Source organism: Dreissena polymorpha, chromosome 6 (genome assembly GCF_020536995.1).
Source record: "Dreissena polymorpha isolate Duluth1 chromosome 6, UMN_Dpol_1.0, whole genome shotgun sequence".
Classification (NCBI taxonomy): domain Eukaryota; kingdom Metazoa; phylum Mollusca; class Bivalvia; order Myida; family Dreissenidae; genus Dreissena; species Dreissena polymorpha.
This window is the reverse complement of record NC_068360.1, coordinates 55,389,792-55,409,419: the sequence shown is the minus strand read 5'-3', so window position 1 is coordinate 55,409,419 and position 19,628 is coordinate 55,389,792. Positions and strand designations below refer to the sequence as shown.

The window sequence follows — 19,628 nt, the reverse complement described above, 5'->3', positions numbered from 1 at the left end:
AAAGTAAACCAATGCTGTGACATATTTTGATAATATATCTATTCAAATCTAGGTTCACAATCTATGCTAATCAAACGTCAGTTGAAGAAACAAGTCATTGACAATTGCCAATCAAAACGGTCATACAATACTTCACAGTTATTCAAATGAATATATGGCTTTTACAAACCAACACGGCTAGGGTTATACCAGTGCTTACAATTTTTGTTAATACCACATGTTTTATATACTTATTCATCCATGTAGGAATTTGTGTTAGCCTTTGGATCGGCCTGTACGCATTTGAGATTTTTCCAATTTATAAATGCAACATTTCTTTAAATGAAAAAGCATTTGGTCATAAATAATGCGATTTCAAATTTTAATATCGACATTATAGTTTTTTGAATAAATGTCGCACCATATGTTCAATTTAAATATTTATATTTTAACAAACAACTTTGCAATTTAAATAATAATTTCAAAACAGCCATGAATAAAGGAAACAATCAAACCTTAAGACAATGGCATAAATAAGATAAATCGTTGTGAATCACATCATTATAACAAAATTATAAAGTATGTGTTTATAATATATATTCAATTTAGTTAAGGGAAGTGTGATTTTTAAATGACGGTTGGAGTGTTATGAATGCAAACGACGTTGCCGGCATGATAGTGTTTACTGATTCCACATGTCAAGTGAGAGATTAAGTACTAAACCGGTAGTTGTGTTACTAAAGAAAAGTCCGATTTTACATTTTGAGATAACATTATACAATCCGGAAATCTATACGGCTTCATGCACAATGGTCGTTATATTATTATCGTGTAGTTTATTATATGAACACTTTGGATGAAGTGTACTGTGTTAGTACGCGAAGTTGATTCGTTTATTTATTTTTTAACTGGAACACATTGTAAATGTGTTTCTAGATTTTTCAATTGTAGCAAAACTTTCAACTGTGTGAATCGAGTGCAGATTGAAACATAATATGTTATACGTTTCTTATTGTAAGACGTAAGCATATTTCTTGTTATGAGTTGATGGATTCGTTACTTTTATACCAATATAATTTCACACTGGGCATGACATTTATATCGCAAACAAATTAGATACGTGTAAGATCACATTGATGTAATATTTAATAATGTTGCGATATTGATGTTGAACCATCACATATTGCTCGTATTGATCCAATAAGATAATTTTGCATAAGTCAAGTATTTATACTGATTGCTAATACATTTAGCGTGTACAACTTCTTAAAGTGATATTATTGGAATATAACTGTTAATCGGTGTCTATCGCAACCGTTGTTAATTTTTGGTGTTTTCACTACATATATAGATGATATTTGTTGGATTGGATGGAATATTGATTTTATTTCACGAGTGATCATATAAAATAATATTTTAACCAGTGGCGCAGCCACGAGTGAATCGAATCCAACAAATATTATTTTTATTTTTTGCATTTTGTTCACCGTTTATTTACATTGTCAAAGAGTTTAACTGGATAATTTCGCTGGATTGATGACGTAATTTCGTAAAACAATGACGTCATTTCACAGTAAAACAGTGAAAAATATCGATATTTTTCACTGTTATTTTTCACTGTTTAAAACAGTGGAATACCAGTTTTATTTCACTGATATTTCTCTATAAACCACCAGAAAGCATAAAATAAACACTTACATTTGTTAATGCAGCATCATCATACTAAAACAATATACCAGAAAGAGAAAAATAATGTATTTGTATATCAACCGTACTTTCGTTTTGACAACTGACGACATAAATGATTCGATTAACGACGCGAATCTAAATTTAGTTTTAGTGCAGATTCGTGCATATGACACACAGACACTATTTTGTTTTACGAATCATTTCGGCTTAGAGGACTGTTCAGTCATGTAAAATATCGAATATAATATTTATTTTTTACTAACAACTGGTAGCAAGATGAGTTGCTGATAATTGGTCAGTAACCACATTTTTACAAACTCTTTTGATATGTTAATTGTGTTCAGCTCAATTCAACATTGAACAATGCCCATAATATCACTTGAATATTGAAAATACAAACTTAAGCGCACAAATAACACTTGTTTATGGTAAGAGACTGTAGATTGTGAGCACAAACTATTTCAATTTATTTTACAAATATTCATTTAATTGTTGTTTTATTGCTGATCAAGTGACAGCTTCTTTGTATAAGCGATTGTAACACTACTTTATATCCTGATAATGTATCTTGGTGTCCTATTATCCATATTGTTCTGTTGCATGTAACATACTTAAGTTAAACCTCTGACACGATATAGCACTCTCAAAGAACTTGATTACGGTTCCCATTTTAACATTATGATAAATGGTGCTCACAAACCGCATGTTTAATCTTAAAACGGGAACACAAGCTTAAAGGCGCAGACATACTTTATTGTTTAATCTTCATTCACTTGTGTATATATATATATATATATATATATATATATATATATATATATATATATATATATATATATTATTTTAGGCAGGTGAAACAGTGTGTTAACCATTGTATGCCACCCCAATGCGGTGAAAGCTCAACGTTTTGTTAAGTGAAAATTATACTTGAATATATATTTATACTTTCCAACCATTTTAAATTCCGTATAGTACGTATAGAATCAACCTCTCAAAAGTTCTAAAAAATGTATAAACATAGTTTGTCACTACAGAAATCTATATATAGATATGTATATATCTAAATGTGTATATACGGAACACTACTATGGACAGAAACAGATCAGACCCCATATACAAACTAAGTGAAGCAAATTATTAAATAGTATTAATGTACCTTAAATGTTGAATAAAGAGAGAAAAAATATCCCCGTATTTGAATGGCTTCACAACACGAAAATTTTAGTTGATGAATTCGTATCGTACAGTACTAAACACATTATAAAATAGGTGACCATGCGGGTATATGTGTATCAGTTATTCTGTAATGAATTCACAGCAAAAAGAACGATTTTAAGAGTAGAAAATGGTACCAAACAGGGACATGGACACATATCGGTTACGTTCTGATACTATTCTAAACAAAGGATTTGCAAGCTTATATTTATGATGAACTCATATTATCCCTTTTAATGAAAGCATAATTTACTTGCGTATACACGACCAGGAAAAAACACCTTCATGAATGCTAGTTATGCAGCGGCTAACTCTTTATTGTACAGAGACTATCTATTATCAGTCAGTGTGTGTTATGTAACTTCCCTTTCATGCAACCAAACATCTTTCACAACTGGATCAAGTGTTGAACTATCAATCAACGGTATCGTACACGCACGTGTGCGAATGAATCATTGACAGCTTGCTCAATAGATGTAAATCGGATAAACAACAAATAACATGTAAATGAACCTTTACAATTGAGTATCTATAATTAGCGGAATTGTATAATACACTCATTTGTATTTAATGGATGTTCAGTCTGATGTTGCGTGACTTCAATAATAATAATTGCACACGCACGATAGCTGTCGCATACAAGATAACAACTGAAGTGGGCCATCATTTACAGCAGGATATTGGTATACTGAACTTGTAACTGTACATGGCAATCATTATACATTGCTTGTTACCAAGAGTGAATTGACACCAAATAGCATATTCGAAGAGTAATAGAAATGAAATTCAAATCGACATTCATTTCAGAAATGGAATCAATGTTCGGGATAGTATTTGCGATCCATTCTTTTTTATTTTTCTCAATAACAATCACACAGTCCACATATTCTAGTAAATATGTTTTGAAACCAAGTAATAATGATTGCACTCTGAACTCCGAAGGTTGTATATGAAACTTGTTTCGTTGTAAAATATACAAGTGTTATGACAAGAAATCAAATGCAATTGAGCGAAGGTTATTTATAAAAAACCAAATAAGATGATCGATTTCGCATATATTTGATGGTACTGTAATACTACGAATACGATAAATATAGAATTAAAAAAATAAAAAATATAATATAGCATTATTATTATTTGACTCTATACTAAGATTACATTTGTTGAATCAGATGACATTGAACGATTCAATGTAAAAAGGCGGTTGTGTCTTGTCTGCGTAAGAATACTTGGTAGGCGGATGTTAATAATACAACGATACTTAATACGAGTTGTACAAATAAAAGCAAGCTTAATTTATTTTTGATACTATTGTGTATTTTTACTTTAATTATACATAACTTTGCTATTCATCAATTATTACTTTATCTATGGTAATATGTGTTTAGTAGGTACTAATCAGTATTGATGGTTCACGAAGAAAAATCTGGATTTCCGACATATCTTAAGCTTTTCGCATCTTGAAATAATAGTTTAAAAAATGCATGCCATAATAGTTTATTTGTTTGCGCCTAAAATATTTGCCCAATTTATCTAGGAGTAGACTCAACCCATTGTACGTCGATAATCCAAACTGAGTAGGATAATTTAAACTGAAGAAACAAATATTGACAGAAATAAAGATTCAGTCATTTATTTCAAAAAACATGTTTATTAATGTTTAGTTGTGACATGATAAACGTTTCTTTTTTATAAAATGTTATTTGCCGGATACAATGCGCTAATAAACCCATAACAATTAAAAACAATTGCGTCAAAATAAAAAATGAATATGTTTGAAAATCTTGAGAAAGTAAATGAAATTGTCGAAAGGTTAAGGCCAAAAACATTTGTAATCAAATGTTTTTAATGTTTTAATGCTTGGACTTAAATGTATTTACCTTTCATGTATGTATGTAAAGAAAAGTATTTGCGTAAATGCTCGAAAACGCAATATATTCGTTTGTGTTTGGCACAAAAATATTCAAATTGGATAATGACCTAACTAGTGTATGGATTATTTCAAATTAACATCAAGAAGTCGATGGATAATTACCAAATTGCCAGATGTCTATATGTCAGTTTGGATTTATCCATAAAGTTTTATACCCGTCCTACAAACACATGATTTTGACACAGAAACACACTAGGTGTTAAAAGGAAAATATTAAAGGATATTCCTGATATAATTTGGCATATCTCTGTTACAGTTTCGTTCGATCTTTTGTCAATTAACGTGTAAATAATTCAACGCATTTCATGTAAATAAGCATTTTTCGAAGACAAATTTCTCGTTTTTACTAGAAAACTATTAAATCATTGCAAAATTCAAAACGCCTGTGTGTGTCAGACATTCACTATCACATGTGTACAAAAATTACGTCATTGTTGTTACAAAATTAGCAGAAATGATAAAATAGTCATCTTCCTTTCAGTTTCAGTTTCAGTTTCTGTTTCGGCCGACATTCTTTTCTTCAGCTTGTTTGAATTATCCAACTGAGTTTGGATTATCGACGTACAGGGTGTGAAACTCCGACAATTTACTTTGCAAAATGAAGACATATATGGATACGATGCATTGTATAGAAGACACATAGACATTTAAAAAAAAAACAATAAATACATATATACAAATTTAACGAAGGAAATTGAGTTTTTTTACCTTAATACTATCAATCTACATTGCGTTATATATTATTGTGGGTTATTTAAGTCATTCGATCGCAGATAAAGTCAACGTATTAAAATAAGAACTACAACTTAAACTGCAATGCACGGTTCATCATTTTTTGGCAGTATGTAAGGAACAATTATGCTTTGATTTTATATGTACATTGCACGTTTATATATAACACTTTATGCAGCGTTATGTTCGAGGTATTGCAAAATTAGTATTCAATTCAAAAAGCTGTAACACGACCTCTTCACTCTGAAAACAGGAAATAATCATGCAATAACCGGTCATCAGATAAAATGAGTATACACATTTTCGTTATGCTATGTTAAGCATGTCTTAAGCTATTGTGTGTTTGCGAACGATCAGTCAAACACGTGATTTGATATATGAAAAGCAAATAACACAAAAAAGCTCAAGTATAATAGTTTCCTTGACTATAAGTTTGTAGTGTTTAAATGACGACAGTGTATATTTTTTTATCTGATGGAAAGTAAAAAGTTATGCATGCAGGTTTCAAGAGAAGATATACAGATTTGATTTGTTATCCCTGGATATAATTTTCGGAATATTGGGATAATATATGGGCATATGCAGGGTACACACTATAAAGTCGTTAGAAACAGGCGAATACACACGTGTTTATTTGTTTCACTGACGAACATCGCATATGCAAAATGTGCCACAGAAACGGAATGTTCTCTCGGAACAATCTGGCCAAAATGTACATTCATCTAATATAACAGTTCAACAGTTTGTATATGTATTGAGTATTCGGAACTTTAGCGTTACCTTACCGGTATAAATATACATCATTAATATATGACGTCTTATTTTGTTAATGCCTTGAAATATATAAAACGCATGTCATGAGTGTATAAAACACTATACAATATAGTTATACTATAGACGAGATATTTACGAATAAGCATAACCGTGGTTTGCAAATGGGCATATTAAAAATCAACATAATTGCATTCATTAGAAAAACGTACAAATAACGTGTCAGCATATTATTCAATTATTTCAGTGAAAGATTTTCATCAAGCATGATTAGAGCGTTGATAATGTCACTTACAATGGTTACCCGAATTTGCAAGTAGATAGTTTTTCTTAAAATAGGGAACACATGCCTGTTGAATGTTTTAACACATGTCACGTTATCTAAGGATTTCCATGATATATGTAGGTATTGAATTAGTTTCATGGATAGCATCAGGCAGCCATGAAATAAAGTCATCGTGGCGCAATAGTTTAAGTGTCCTCCTAGCGATCGGGAGGTCACCGGTTTAATCCCCAATGCGGGTGTATTCTTTAGATCTCCTGCAAATACACGAAGTACTTGGCTTTACCCAGGAAACAGATTCGATAGCGTTTCAATAAGCCTAAGCCGTTCGATGCAATATAGCTCAGGTTAATAGGTTTTCACTAGGGATTGGAACGAATACTGAAAATAATAATTGAATATTTGTTTGTCATTATTTAAATATTTTCGAATATTCGATTTCTTAACATTATATTTAAATGTCCGAAATTGTGACAGTCCGGAGCAACGTACTATTCCTGATGTCCACAAATACCACCATAAATCGTATCATATGTGCAGCTTTAAAAAAATTAATAAAGTATTATTATTTTTTTAAAGATCATTAATTAATATTATGTTCTTCTTTTTAAATGCATACTGTTTATTGTCATAAGATATGCGATATTTCCGGAAAACACGTTATTGTTTGTCTAATTTATTTCAATACATTTTAACATTTTAAACAAACATGTCATACGTCCCGATTTCGGTGGAGTGGGTCTCGCTTTTGGGGTATTGTGTCCGACTTCCTTATATAAGACAATTTTTCCCGACATTCATAAAGTACGACGCCCGTTCTATAAATTAACAATAAATTTTGCTATTCAATGTATGTCGGGCTTAAACGTACCCTCGCTAATCCCTTTATTGTCAACTATTAAAATCAACGTCTACTACTCGAGTGCATCAGTGTTGTTTTTTACACATTATCAGCGATATATCTAAAAATTATTGATTTTATCAAGCATTCACACCACGGTGTTTTTATAACAAGGGTCGCTTATTGATATTGATAGATATGCCGTACTGAAATACAAGCCAACTGCGGTCCAATCAAATCCCAAGATACTGTCAAAATACAGATTAGTTTAAACCTATTTATTTTAGCTCGATTCCGTCGAAAGCCTTAGGCTTATATAAACGCTCTCGAGTCCGTTTCCTGGGCCTAGAACCAGTACTTGGTGTCTTTGGGGGAATCTAAAGAACGCTCCCACGGTGGGGATCGAACCCGTGACCTCTCGGTCGCAAGGCGGACACCATATCCATTACACCACGGCGACCTTAATACAGATTGTATATTACACAATTTAATGCGTATCCATACACATAGATGTGTAGCATAAATTTATTTTCATTTTCGACTGATTTTCATAACCTTTTTAACAGTTTATTTGCCTAAAAAAAGAATATTCGAGTATGAACTTTGCATTCCAATATTCGGGCGATGTTCGAATATTCGAATATGCTGATATTCGATCACATGAGACAGACAGACAGACAAAGAGACAGACAGACAGACAGACAGACAGACAGACAGACAGACGGACGGACGGACGGACGGACGGACGGACGGACGGACGGACGGACGGACGGACGGACAGACAGACAGACAGACAGACAGACAGACAGACAGACAGACAGACAGACAGACAGACAGACAGACAGACAGACAGACAGACAGACAGACAGACAGACAGACAGACAGACAGACAGACAGACAGACAGACAGACAGACAGACAGACAGACAGACAGACAGACAGACAGACAGACAGACAGACAGACAGACAGACAGACAGACAGACAGACGGACAGGCAGGCAGGCAGGCAGGCAGGCAGAAGGCAGGCAGGCCGGCAGGCAGGCAGACAAACACAAAGACAGACAGAAAGACAGAAATAAATACAGACAGACAGGCAGACTGACAGACAGATGGCCACACAGACGGACAGACAGACTGACAGACAGGCAGGCAGGTAGACAAACACATAGACAAACAGACAGACAGACAGAATGACAGAAATCAACACAGACAGACATACAGACTGACAGACAGACGGACACACAGAAGGACGGACAGACAGACAGACAGGCAGACAGGCAGACAGACAGGCAGACAGGCAGACGGACGGACTAATGGACGGGCATACATATAAAAAGACATACCGACAGACAGAATAGACAGACAAACAGATTAGACAACACAGACAGAAAGATATACAATCAGACAGAAAGACATACAATTAGACATACAGACAGACATACAGACAGACAGACAGACAGACAGACAGACATACAGACAGACAGACAGACAGACAGACAGACAGACAGACAGACAGACAGACAGACAGACAGACAGACAGACAGACAGACAGACAGACAGACAGACAGACAGACAGACAGACAGATAGACAGACAGACAGGCAGGAAGGCAGGCAGGAAGACAGGCAGGCAGGCAGGCAGACAGGCAGGCAGGCAGGCAGACAAACACAAAGACAGACAGAAATACAGAGATAAATACAGACAGACAGACATACTGACAGACAGACGGACACACACACGGACAGACGGACAGACAGACAGGCAGGCAGGTAGACAAACACATAGACAAACAGAAAGACAGACAGAAATAAATACAGACAGACATACAGACTGACAGACAGACGGTCGGACTAACGGACGGACAACATATAAACAGACAGACCGACAGACAGAATAGACAGACAAACAGATAAGACAACACAGACAGAAAGACATACAATTAGACAGACAGACAGACAGACAGACAGACAGAAAGACATACAATCAGACAGACAGACAGACAGACACAAAGACAAACAGAAAGACAGAAATAAATACAGACATACAGACAGACAGACAGACACACACACAGACAGGCAGGCAGGCAGGCAGTCAGACAGGCAGACAGACAGACATACAGATAGGCAGACAGACACACAAACACTTTATTCAGATTTATACAAAAAGTTCATCGTCTTAAGAAACAAATATGCACATATTTTTCTGTAACGTTACTACGAATAACAACACAGCATTATATAACATAACTAGTCGATTGAAATACAGAGATAGATACAAACAAGAATGTAAGCTTATGTTTGAGTTATTTTACCCAGACTGAGTGTTCAATTTATAGGAATATTAAACATAACCTTATCGTAAAACATAGCACAGACAAATAGTTATATAACATGCCATTATCAATATGTTCATTTTGTTCAAATAGAAAATAATAGACGAAACACTGTTCAACGTGTTCCCGATGTAGTACCAATATAAACTGCATACACAATCAAACATGCATAGTGTAGTGCAAATAAAATCAATATTTAACTGTATGGACAGATGACTCTGATGACACTTGATTGTGTATTTAAATGGTTGCATGTTCAACACTGTATAATAATATAAAACAATAACATAGAATACCATTTAACACAGCCAACTAATACAATATAATTATTATGTCGCATTGTACAACCCTTTGTAACAGTTATTACATAACAACATTACGTGTGTGCTCATTGAACTGTTACCCTTTCGGTTAGCATAAAGCCGAATCATCCACAACTGGGGCATGGATCATCATATGTATGCCATCAGACCAATGACAGTGTGACCTATTTCAATGTTGAAGAAGTCCTACTAAGGTTAATATATATTTCACCGAGTGTTGTTAGAGGACTAATGCCTTGTCTACTGATTGCCGGTTCAGATTATGTTTGTGGTATATGTGTTATCACACGCTATACTGTATGGCGAGAAGCCAACCGAATGTGTTCATCATTTAGTTTAATTATAGACAGAGATAAATATCTAAGTGAAACGGTTTAAAATAGTGTTCCTTGTGTTTTTTTGGTTCTAAAAGAAGTGTATATATATCATTTAGGGATACAATTCCCAAACGTTAGTAGGCAATGAATTCAAAATTGTGTTGTTGACCGATGCTGAAAAGTGCACTTAATTATTTAAGCACATACATTAACAACATATTGTGTAACTACCTTATATATCCGACGAGGACCACACATGTTTACAGCGAAAAAAGAACATCAACACGAATTGACATGTCATAAAGCATAGCCTCACTGATATATGTATGTAAATGCAAACATAACCTCGTCTCAAGTACAATAAGCATATTTGTTTCATGTACTCAAAAATAGGATGTGCACCCAAACAAATGCAGTCACATGATATTTTTATTTATGTTAAAAACATATATTGTATCGGAACATGTTCTTAAGTTTGATTACAGTAATATTTTAAAATTTGATTTAAGTGAGCAACAATCTAGCAATATTCTGACCGATACATGAACATGATCATAGAATAAAACTTAATAAAATACGTCGGCTGATATAAGTTGGATCGTTCGGAATGTTTGAGGGTAATACGGTTTCCAACGCGACATCACTATATAACTTCAATACTATTGTCACCAATGACATTTGTTTTTAATTTATTCTCCAACCCCGCAAACACGCAAACACAAACTTATAACACGTCATAATTTCCGTAGCATTGCGTTTATGAGCTACACACGGCAAAACGATAAAGCCAAATAAAACAATCATATCGTGAGACTATAATGTTTTATGTGTATTTAACAGTGCTTGCATTAGGAAACATGATATGTCCAAACCACACGTCGTGGTATCCTAATTAAAGACACGTGCACAGGAATACTGCTTTCTGTTTGACATACAATCCTGCAATCATAACTAATGTTTACATTAAAGCCACACACCTTGAAATGAAAAACATGGCATAGTAAATTTAAGTTTAAATAAGAAGATATTACATATATGCCAATTAGAATATATCTGGCAGTTACAAGGTAGAAACCCGTCTTTATGCGCTTTAAAACTTAAAAATAATCGCGTTTGTCGAAATGGACGTTAACGTCTAGAAATCGTACTTTCGGTTTTAAAAGCGGTACCTTTGAAAAATAATAAAATACTTGATACATGTAACTAGGCTATATATTGAATTTTGTCTATGCCAATTAGAATATATCTGGTGGTTAGAAGATAGAAATCCGTCTTTTTTGCGCTTTAAAAATTAAAATAATCGCGTTTTTCGAAATAGACGTATACGTAAAGAAATCCTACTTTTGGGTTTAAAATTATAAAAATTATACTATAATTATAAAACAAAAACACTTGCTTACAAGGCTATAGATTTAATGACAACTGTGAACACTTTCAAATTGCATCAATATTTATTTAATTGATGTGAAAGCCAATTTACATTCAAAAATATGCTATGAACCTTTACAGAGCTTACACATGATAAATGCCCTTATTAAATAAGTTTGAATTTGGTTGCATAGAACTCGGCAGATCGCATATTTATCAGAATGAATTTATATGAATATATGAATGGAATAAAAAATGATTCAAACCATATTTCTAAAATGCTGTTTGATGTCGTTCTTGCTAATGCTATTACTTATAAGGATTTATGCAAATCCCTGACGGTTATGCATTTGTCCAAGTATACTTTATTGCTAGTATGTAAATAACTAAAAAAACTGAGCTTGACTAATGGGAAGTATTGATTAAGCAATTGTTGTACACGAGCTTGTTAGGCGAGAAAGTACCATATATGTATATTATTATCAAATAATGTACTTTGAAACTATTTCTTGAAATTTCAAGAATGTGGAAAGCAGAACATATTCTTTTAAAACAGTATTACCGAACTATTTTCAAAGACGTCATATACATATATGGCTGTCCGGCTAGTGAGTGGTTGAGGCACTCGCTGTTCGCCATCACCATGGTAAAATTGTCCGTTCCCATCAGGGTGTGTGTTCGGTTACTCCGCTCCCCACACACACATCACAAGACCACACCAGAAAATGTATTACTCAAACTGAAAATGTTTGCTTTTATTCAACATAATATCCAACTTTCGTGAGTCCAGTGAATTAATTAGAAAGGAGTGCTGAGGCACACTCCGGGTCCACACTTCAGGCAGCCTCTGGCTCCGGTATGGCCTCATTGACTTCGAAATACGCACGGAAGAGGCGTATACATAAGTAATATAGTGAAACAACGAAGTGTTTTGATCGCAGTTTAGTGGTAAGACAATAAATAACAAGTAGTCAACAGGAATATCCTAATATCTTTAATTTGTTTAAGCTATTAAAGTATCAGAAAAACAACCAAAACGACATTCAGAGTATACTTAATAATGACGATTGATTTTAACTGGCACATATGTGTGTATTGGTTTATTTATTATGTCTAACATTACAAAAGCATAGACTTTAAATACAAATAGTATTTCACAAAAAATGCAAACACTCTTCTGAAATAATTGATCAAATGGCTGTGGTTATGGTGAAGGTCTACATAACACACATTGTAAGTAAATAAAGTAAATCTTAAATATAGATAATTCACATTATAAGTACCTTAATCGTTCCTAAGACTAAACAAAGACACTAGTATACTATTGTGGTGGAGGGTCTCACTTTGCTCTGTGGGGGTTTGGCGATCAAATAGGATTATATTATCGATGTTTACTTTAAGATTGGTTTATTATTTAAACCTATGTACACGTATACATTGTATTTTCAAAATGAAAGGGATATATGGCTAATAGTGGCATCGTATATTGAAATAATTATCATTATCCACATGTTTAAAAATTGTAATGATTTTAACAACTTCTGTGTGTCAAACATTGAAGTTCAAAAATATGACACAAACATACAGTTAATACGGTTCTTGGTTTTGTTTTCAACTTGTAACGTGAGGTTAGGTTTGAATGCAACACTTACGCTTTTCTCACTCCGAGTAAATTTAATGAAGAAACATAGTAGTATATTTTGGTATGACAAGAGCTAACATCAATAACAAAGCCCATTAATTGGGTAAGTAACTTTTCTTATTTGACTGCGTTTGACTGTTATTACCTATATGAGTCATTTGCTTATTATATTCAGCTTAGGGCGTCTAACGCAGTGTTTGATTTCGGACGAATGAGACTAAATACTGACAGTTTTAGTCAGGTAGATGTCTCCATAGTTTGCTGCGGAACAGTGTGGTAACGGATCACTCGTGCGAAGCAACAGTGTTCATCTATCAATTTTCTGAAATTCTTACTACACGCGGTACATATGAAAAACTTAACCGTAAATGAAGTATAACTTAAAAATAGCAACAAGAGGTGAATAAAGCTCTCTTTCTCAGACAGTTGGGTATTTTCGGCTATAAGTGACTTAAGTTTGAAACAATGACTTGGTATATTGAGAAACACGACGCTAACCGATAGAATATATAGCATTTTCGCTACCCGAACCTGCGGAAGTTGTCTTATGCTGGAATGAGTGTAATCTTCATTTGTTTTCTTGATTGTTCGTTGCTGTTTTCTCTTGATCGAGCGAACAATCGCGACTGTCATGAAGGTCAGCAAAATGATGAGTAGAGCAAACGGAACCAGCAGGGTCAACACCAGGTCGGCGTAGTAGACCAGCTGCAGTAAGTGGGCGTATTTGGCAATCGGCAAACACATTTTCGTGGAATTTGAATGAGGTACGCCTTGTGCCTAGAACATTGAAATCATATGAATGTTAAATACACTATATTACCCGTATGGAAACATATACTATTCATACGGTGTTCTTACTAGCTAAATCAGCGAAGGTGTTCTACGTGTACTACGATTGCATGTGTTTTAATATTACACTATCCTAAAGTAAAGATCGAGAAACAAATTCCCGAAAAAAGCGTTCCGTTTGCAGTGTGTATGGTTTGCTATAACGTATAGTATCGATGCAGTTCATTCTTCGTTTCTAAGACCAGTAGTTATTGATTTACATTTTGGTAGCATTGACTAATATGTATGCATTATTGCTGTAGTCAACTTGATATTTATCATTTGCACAACTATACAGCTAAATTATTACAGGGTCGTCGATGCAATATGGATATTCGTTTGAGTGCATGCTATAGATCAAATTATGTTAAAATGTGCAAACATAATACTTAACTTAACATACTATTCTTTAACGTTACATGTATAATAACTATACTATATTTTCAGACCAAACAAAATAAGCAGCTTAGAAACAGAGTACGCAATATTAATTTCCTATTTATTTCATGTTTGAGTTCAACATAAGTAATAACGATTGATATGTGTGCACTTCACACTTATACTGATCGTGTTATTAATACCCTCAGGCTTCTTATTACATCAGTTTACTCGTAGCTGCATAATTCATTTAAAAACATGAGGAATCTTCTTGTCTTCATATCAAGCGTATGTATCACTCCACAGGGAAATATTATTGATTCTTATTTGAATCCTGTTTTAATTTAAATGCAAATTAAAACCTATGTTCAATCCATTCATAGCTTCGATTGTTTTTGCTTTACAAATGAATACTACACATAAATATGTTGCACATATTGTTTAAAGGTGCGAGTTTTGTATATGTCAATATAGACTACCTCGGTGATAATTGGCGCCACCGCATACAGAACCAGTGCCGTGACGAGAAGCACCACAGCAACAGCACGTGCTCGGAACAACGTGCACATTTGTTTGATCTTTGTTGGATGGCAAATTGTTATGAACGTCTCAACTGTTATGCACACCACATACCTGAAATATCAATTCAATCGTAATGAAATTCTTACACAAGAGCGAATGAAAAGTTGGACGCGCACATACATTGCTTTTCTTCTAACCAAGTGATATCACGGTACGGTTCGCGGTATGCAAATTGTTCTTAAGAATGCAGCATAAAATAAGATTTTTGCATTTTATAGGATGCGATTGTTTGACTCTTTGATTAAATATTCAATTAATGAAGTCGTTGACCCAGAATAAAATCTTTGTTTAGTGTTTACTGTTTGTGTTAGATGCAATAACTAAAATCGTATTTATTTGTTGATAATGTTATTAATAAGAAGTGTTGTTCAGTTTGTTATACTGAAATCATTCATGATTAAATAAACATTGTCGTTGCAATACATCTAATGCAGTGCGAAAAAAATATCAATAACAACAATAATTGTCCAACATTATTTGATACAACTTTTAAGTTGCATCAGACTAGCTCCAAGATACACGTACTAGCTCGCCTTTCCATATAGAAGGGGTGAGGATACGAAAACGTAAATAAATAAACGTTCTTTGTCTATACTATCAGTTAAAAAACAGACCTTACCATATGGACAGGAATCCAAAGACGTATGTGAGATAGACGTTGATGCGGCACACGGCGGGAAGGTGATTTACGGGGTATCCCAGTGACTCAATCCAGACCAGAAATAGGCTCATAAGCATCCCAGTATCCGCCGCCAGCACGGATGTTAGAAAAACACTGGAGGATACTTTGCGCATCTGCTTGTCGAACAGTATAAGGTATATGGACGATATATTTCCGGCAAGTCCAACGAAAACTATTATTGGAAGCACATACTCATACATCACCCTGTACACCCTCAAGCTATCTGTCTGATACGACGAATTCAGGTCCTTACTGGGGAAGCTGAAGTTGCTCACGTTCATGATGAGGATATGATATTTCATATGAACCGGTGATATTTCATATGAACCGGGTGCAGCTCGGTTGGTGTATGACTGGTTAGAATGTTGCTGAAATTGACACAATGTACAATACAAAATATACGATGAAACTCTTTAGTAGTCTTATCGTTTTAATTTCTATAATGATTAGTTAAACAATAAAATAACTAATTCATTAATTATTTGAACAATTGAAATAAGCGCAATGCGTCTGTAATTTGTATCATATACCATTGCATCCATGTTTTTATCAAATAAAGACGTCAATCGGCAAGCGTATCGAATTACATGTGTACGTTATGTTCAATAAATAAGTAAAATCAACAAGCATTTAACAATGTCAATATATGAATATTCTAAAAAATTAAGATCCTCGATGTTCAGTTAATAAGTGGGGGAATAACGAAGTGAATCGTAAGAGAACACCGTCTAGGAGGTAGATTGAATTACTGTTTCTTCATTGCATGCGTTTGAGTGTAGTGCTATGACAAAGTTGTTTCATTGTGTTCAAAACGAAATGACCCACAACATTTCAAAACACACATTAAATGGTTTTCTCCACGGAAACATTAAATTTAAGCAGACCAAGTATAATGAGCTTGTACAAATAAAAAGAATAACAACGCGAACGGAATTCGCATATTTACAGTTTGTTTATCCAAAAAAATGACAAACCATTTGCGCTAGCAGGAGTTGCATGTGGGCGCTCTTAGGAGCTCACTTATCTTTATTTAGGACAATGGACCAATTGTACATAAACACTAAGGAAAGCTTTGACTGCAACAGAAGTAGAAAAACCCTATTATCTTATCATACTGATCATTTACATATCAAGGACACAATTTCTTAATAGTAAAACACACACATATGAACAATCCTTACACAATTATAATTAAACTAGGATCACCGCATTGGATTGGCAAATTAAAAGTATTTCAAGAAAGCATCAGCTTTTACATAAAGAATTAAATTATCTATAAATGAATAACCAAATAGCAACATAATTTAAATTAAAGAGCGTTTGATCGAGAAAACTTTTAATTTAATATCCATTATATTACGACATGCTTTGATAAAAAAGCATAAGCTACAGTGACGTAAATGCACATTGCTGATGTCAATTGAGTCGTTTTGATACTTATATTTTGAAAGCATGTGTTGTCTATAAAAAATAAAGCTTGTCGCATGCGTGCATTCTTACATAGGTTTTAGTCATATGATATATCATTTTAATTACTGTCATCAAAGGTTTGAAGCAGTATTCCGTTGTGTGTGTCTATTAATCACACAGCTCAAATTGTCTCGTTTTCCAATATAATGTTTTGAACCTTTAATGTGAAAAAATCAGATCCGTTTTCGTTACCAATATGTTTATAAATCATGTCGACTCACTTATTTATAAAAAATATACAAAAGTTGAATTGATGCTAAACCCATCAAATGCATCCTTAATAATGAGGCGAAGCGCCGACGTAAATCCTAATGTACATCAATCTTCACCCTGATGTGCCACTTATTTGTAAAGCAGTTACAGGATATACATCGTCAAGTGTCGATTTTTAATAAACAATTTCAAAATAAACTTTAGACATATAATTGAATGATCTATTCTACTAACATAAATCGAAACAATCTGCGAAGTCAAGACAATTGCACTAAAAGTGTAATCTGCGTTTTTTGCATCTTCACACCGAACTAATAACGCATACGGTTTCGCCTTAAAGCAGTCCCCGCTCGTTTATAAATAATCTAATAATATTCATAAACCTAATTGCTTTTATAGAATTAGTTATTAAATAATTATTGTATTTTCAGAATGTGCGATGTGTGATATATTGTACATTACGTTTTATATAACGCCCGCCGCTTTTTTGTGAAATAAAGTAACGTTCGGAATTTATATTTATTTTCCATACACGTCTACTGCGTCAATTGTTACATATATATGACCAGTTTCAACTGTATACACTAGTTCCAAGTATAAATATTTATTGCAAACTGTTAATTGTTAAAACGAATACAATAACAATTGTTCGGTTATCTGTTGATTAGGAAGCGAGGCGTAAGATGGTCCCTATTCTATATAGTTCAAGAGTTGTTATGATATCGCTTATACATGGCCAAATGAAAACACATTTCAATCCACATAGCACTGCAAATGTGTGTTAAAATATCGATCGATTAAGTTAGGTTATGTAATGTGTTATTATCGAATCGATTTTGCTCGAGTTAAGCGATATAAGTACACTAGTTTGATAAGATCTTATACATTAACATGTTACTGAGACACGACTTCTCTTAAAATAATTTTTTTACATAACGTTTCTATTGTTCTTTTGTGAAGAAACGCGACATTGACCGGAAATGGCTTTGGATTTCATTCTGATAAATATTTACGTTCTAGCAAAATTCACTCCTAATTGCGAAATTTATACACTATACTTTATTAAAATGCGTTTCGAACGGGAGGTGAACATGACGATAGGAAAAGTTGTTTTGTTGTGCTCACATCCTTATTTAGTGAAATAATATTTCGTCAATATGCATATCTTAAGATGGACATAGATAGCAAGCAATTAATCGTTGCTTTTCCAAAATGGTTCCTTCACAAGTAAATGTCAATCATTTTGAAGAAGAGCAAATATTAATTGTTTGTCAATTTCCTAAGTTTAACACAACGTGCGTTGATGATAACAAGACGATGCATTTATTTTGATTGACCAATTTTAGATGATTTTGAAATAACACATGCTTTTATGGTTTAAGTCGAGTATATATAGTTCTTAATAATGCTATACAGAAACATATAAATGTGCATGCCAAATAAGTTAATTCCAAAGGTTGTTTTGTATTTAAAAAACGTTGAATAACATATAATTCTAATCATTATTTAAAAATAACACCGTTATATTTATAGCCTTGGAGGTCGGTGAACTGACACCAATTAGATACAACGCTATCAAATGTCCATCTTTTGTTACTCTACTGTTGTTCAAATAATTAACAAACGGAATAAAACATAATTGGTGCAAACAAATGTGTATTCAAGTGAGCCAAAATATTATTCATATTCTTGTTAAATATCGTACCTAGTCAAACGTTATTGTCCAGTTAAAACTCTATGTTTAATTCCGAACGTGTATGGCTTTCCTCTTCAATAAAACATATCAACAAAATACTACACACGCCTCCTTGTCTGAATAACTAGTTACTGAAAAACAAGCAGCAAACCAATGCGTTCGCAAGGCCCGCTCTGCTCGTTATATTTCCATTGCATCTCACATTTACGGCTTTTCCAATATGATCGTCTCACATAGCCTTTAAAAAAAGCCGATTGAAATCATAAGCTTGGCATCTTACGCATATTTCATCAGGGAGAGTTTGACGATTTGAGACAGGCTAAAACTATTGTTTCATATATTTAATATTTAACTTT

General features: G+C 33.6%; 1 protein-coding gene across 1 annotated transcript in view; it reads right to left on the bottom strand.

Annotated features, from left to right (window-relative positions):
- Positions 1–19,394, bottom strand: part of LOC127835695 (neuropeptide receptor 15-like) — a 30,583-nt gene extending 11,189 nt beyond the window's left edge. The window contains exons 1-4 of the mRNA XM_052362132.1: positions 19,282–19,394; positions 15,831–16,261; positions 15,109–15,262; positions 14,088–14,200 (exon numbers count right to left, since the gene is read on the bottom strand). Coding sequence (XP_052218092.1) covers positions 14,088–14,200; positions 15,109–15,262; positions 15,831–16,195 — 632 coding nt within the window. The 5' untranslated portion in view covers positions 16,196–16,261; positions 19,282–19,394. The remainder of the gene's footprint in view (positions 1–14,087; positions 14,201–15,108; positions 15,263–15,830; positions 16,262–19,281) is intronic.
- Between the last annotated feature and the right edge of the window lie 234 nt (positions 19,395–19,628).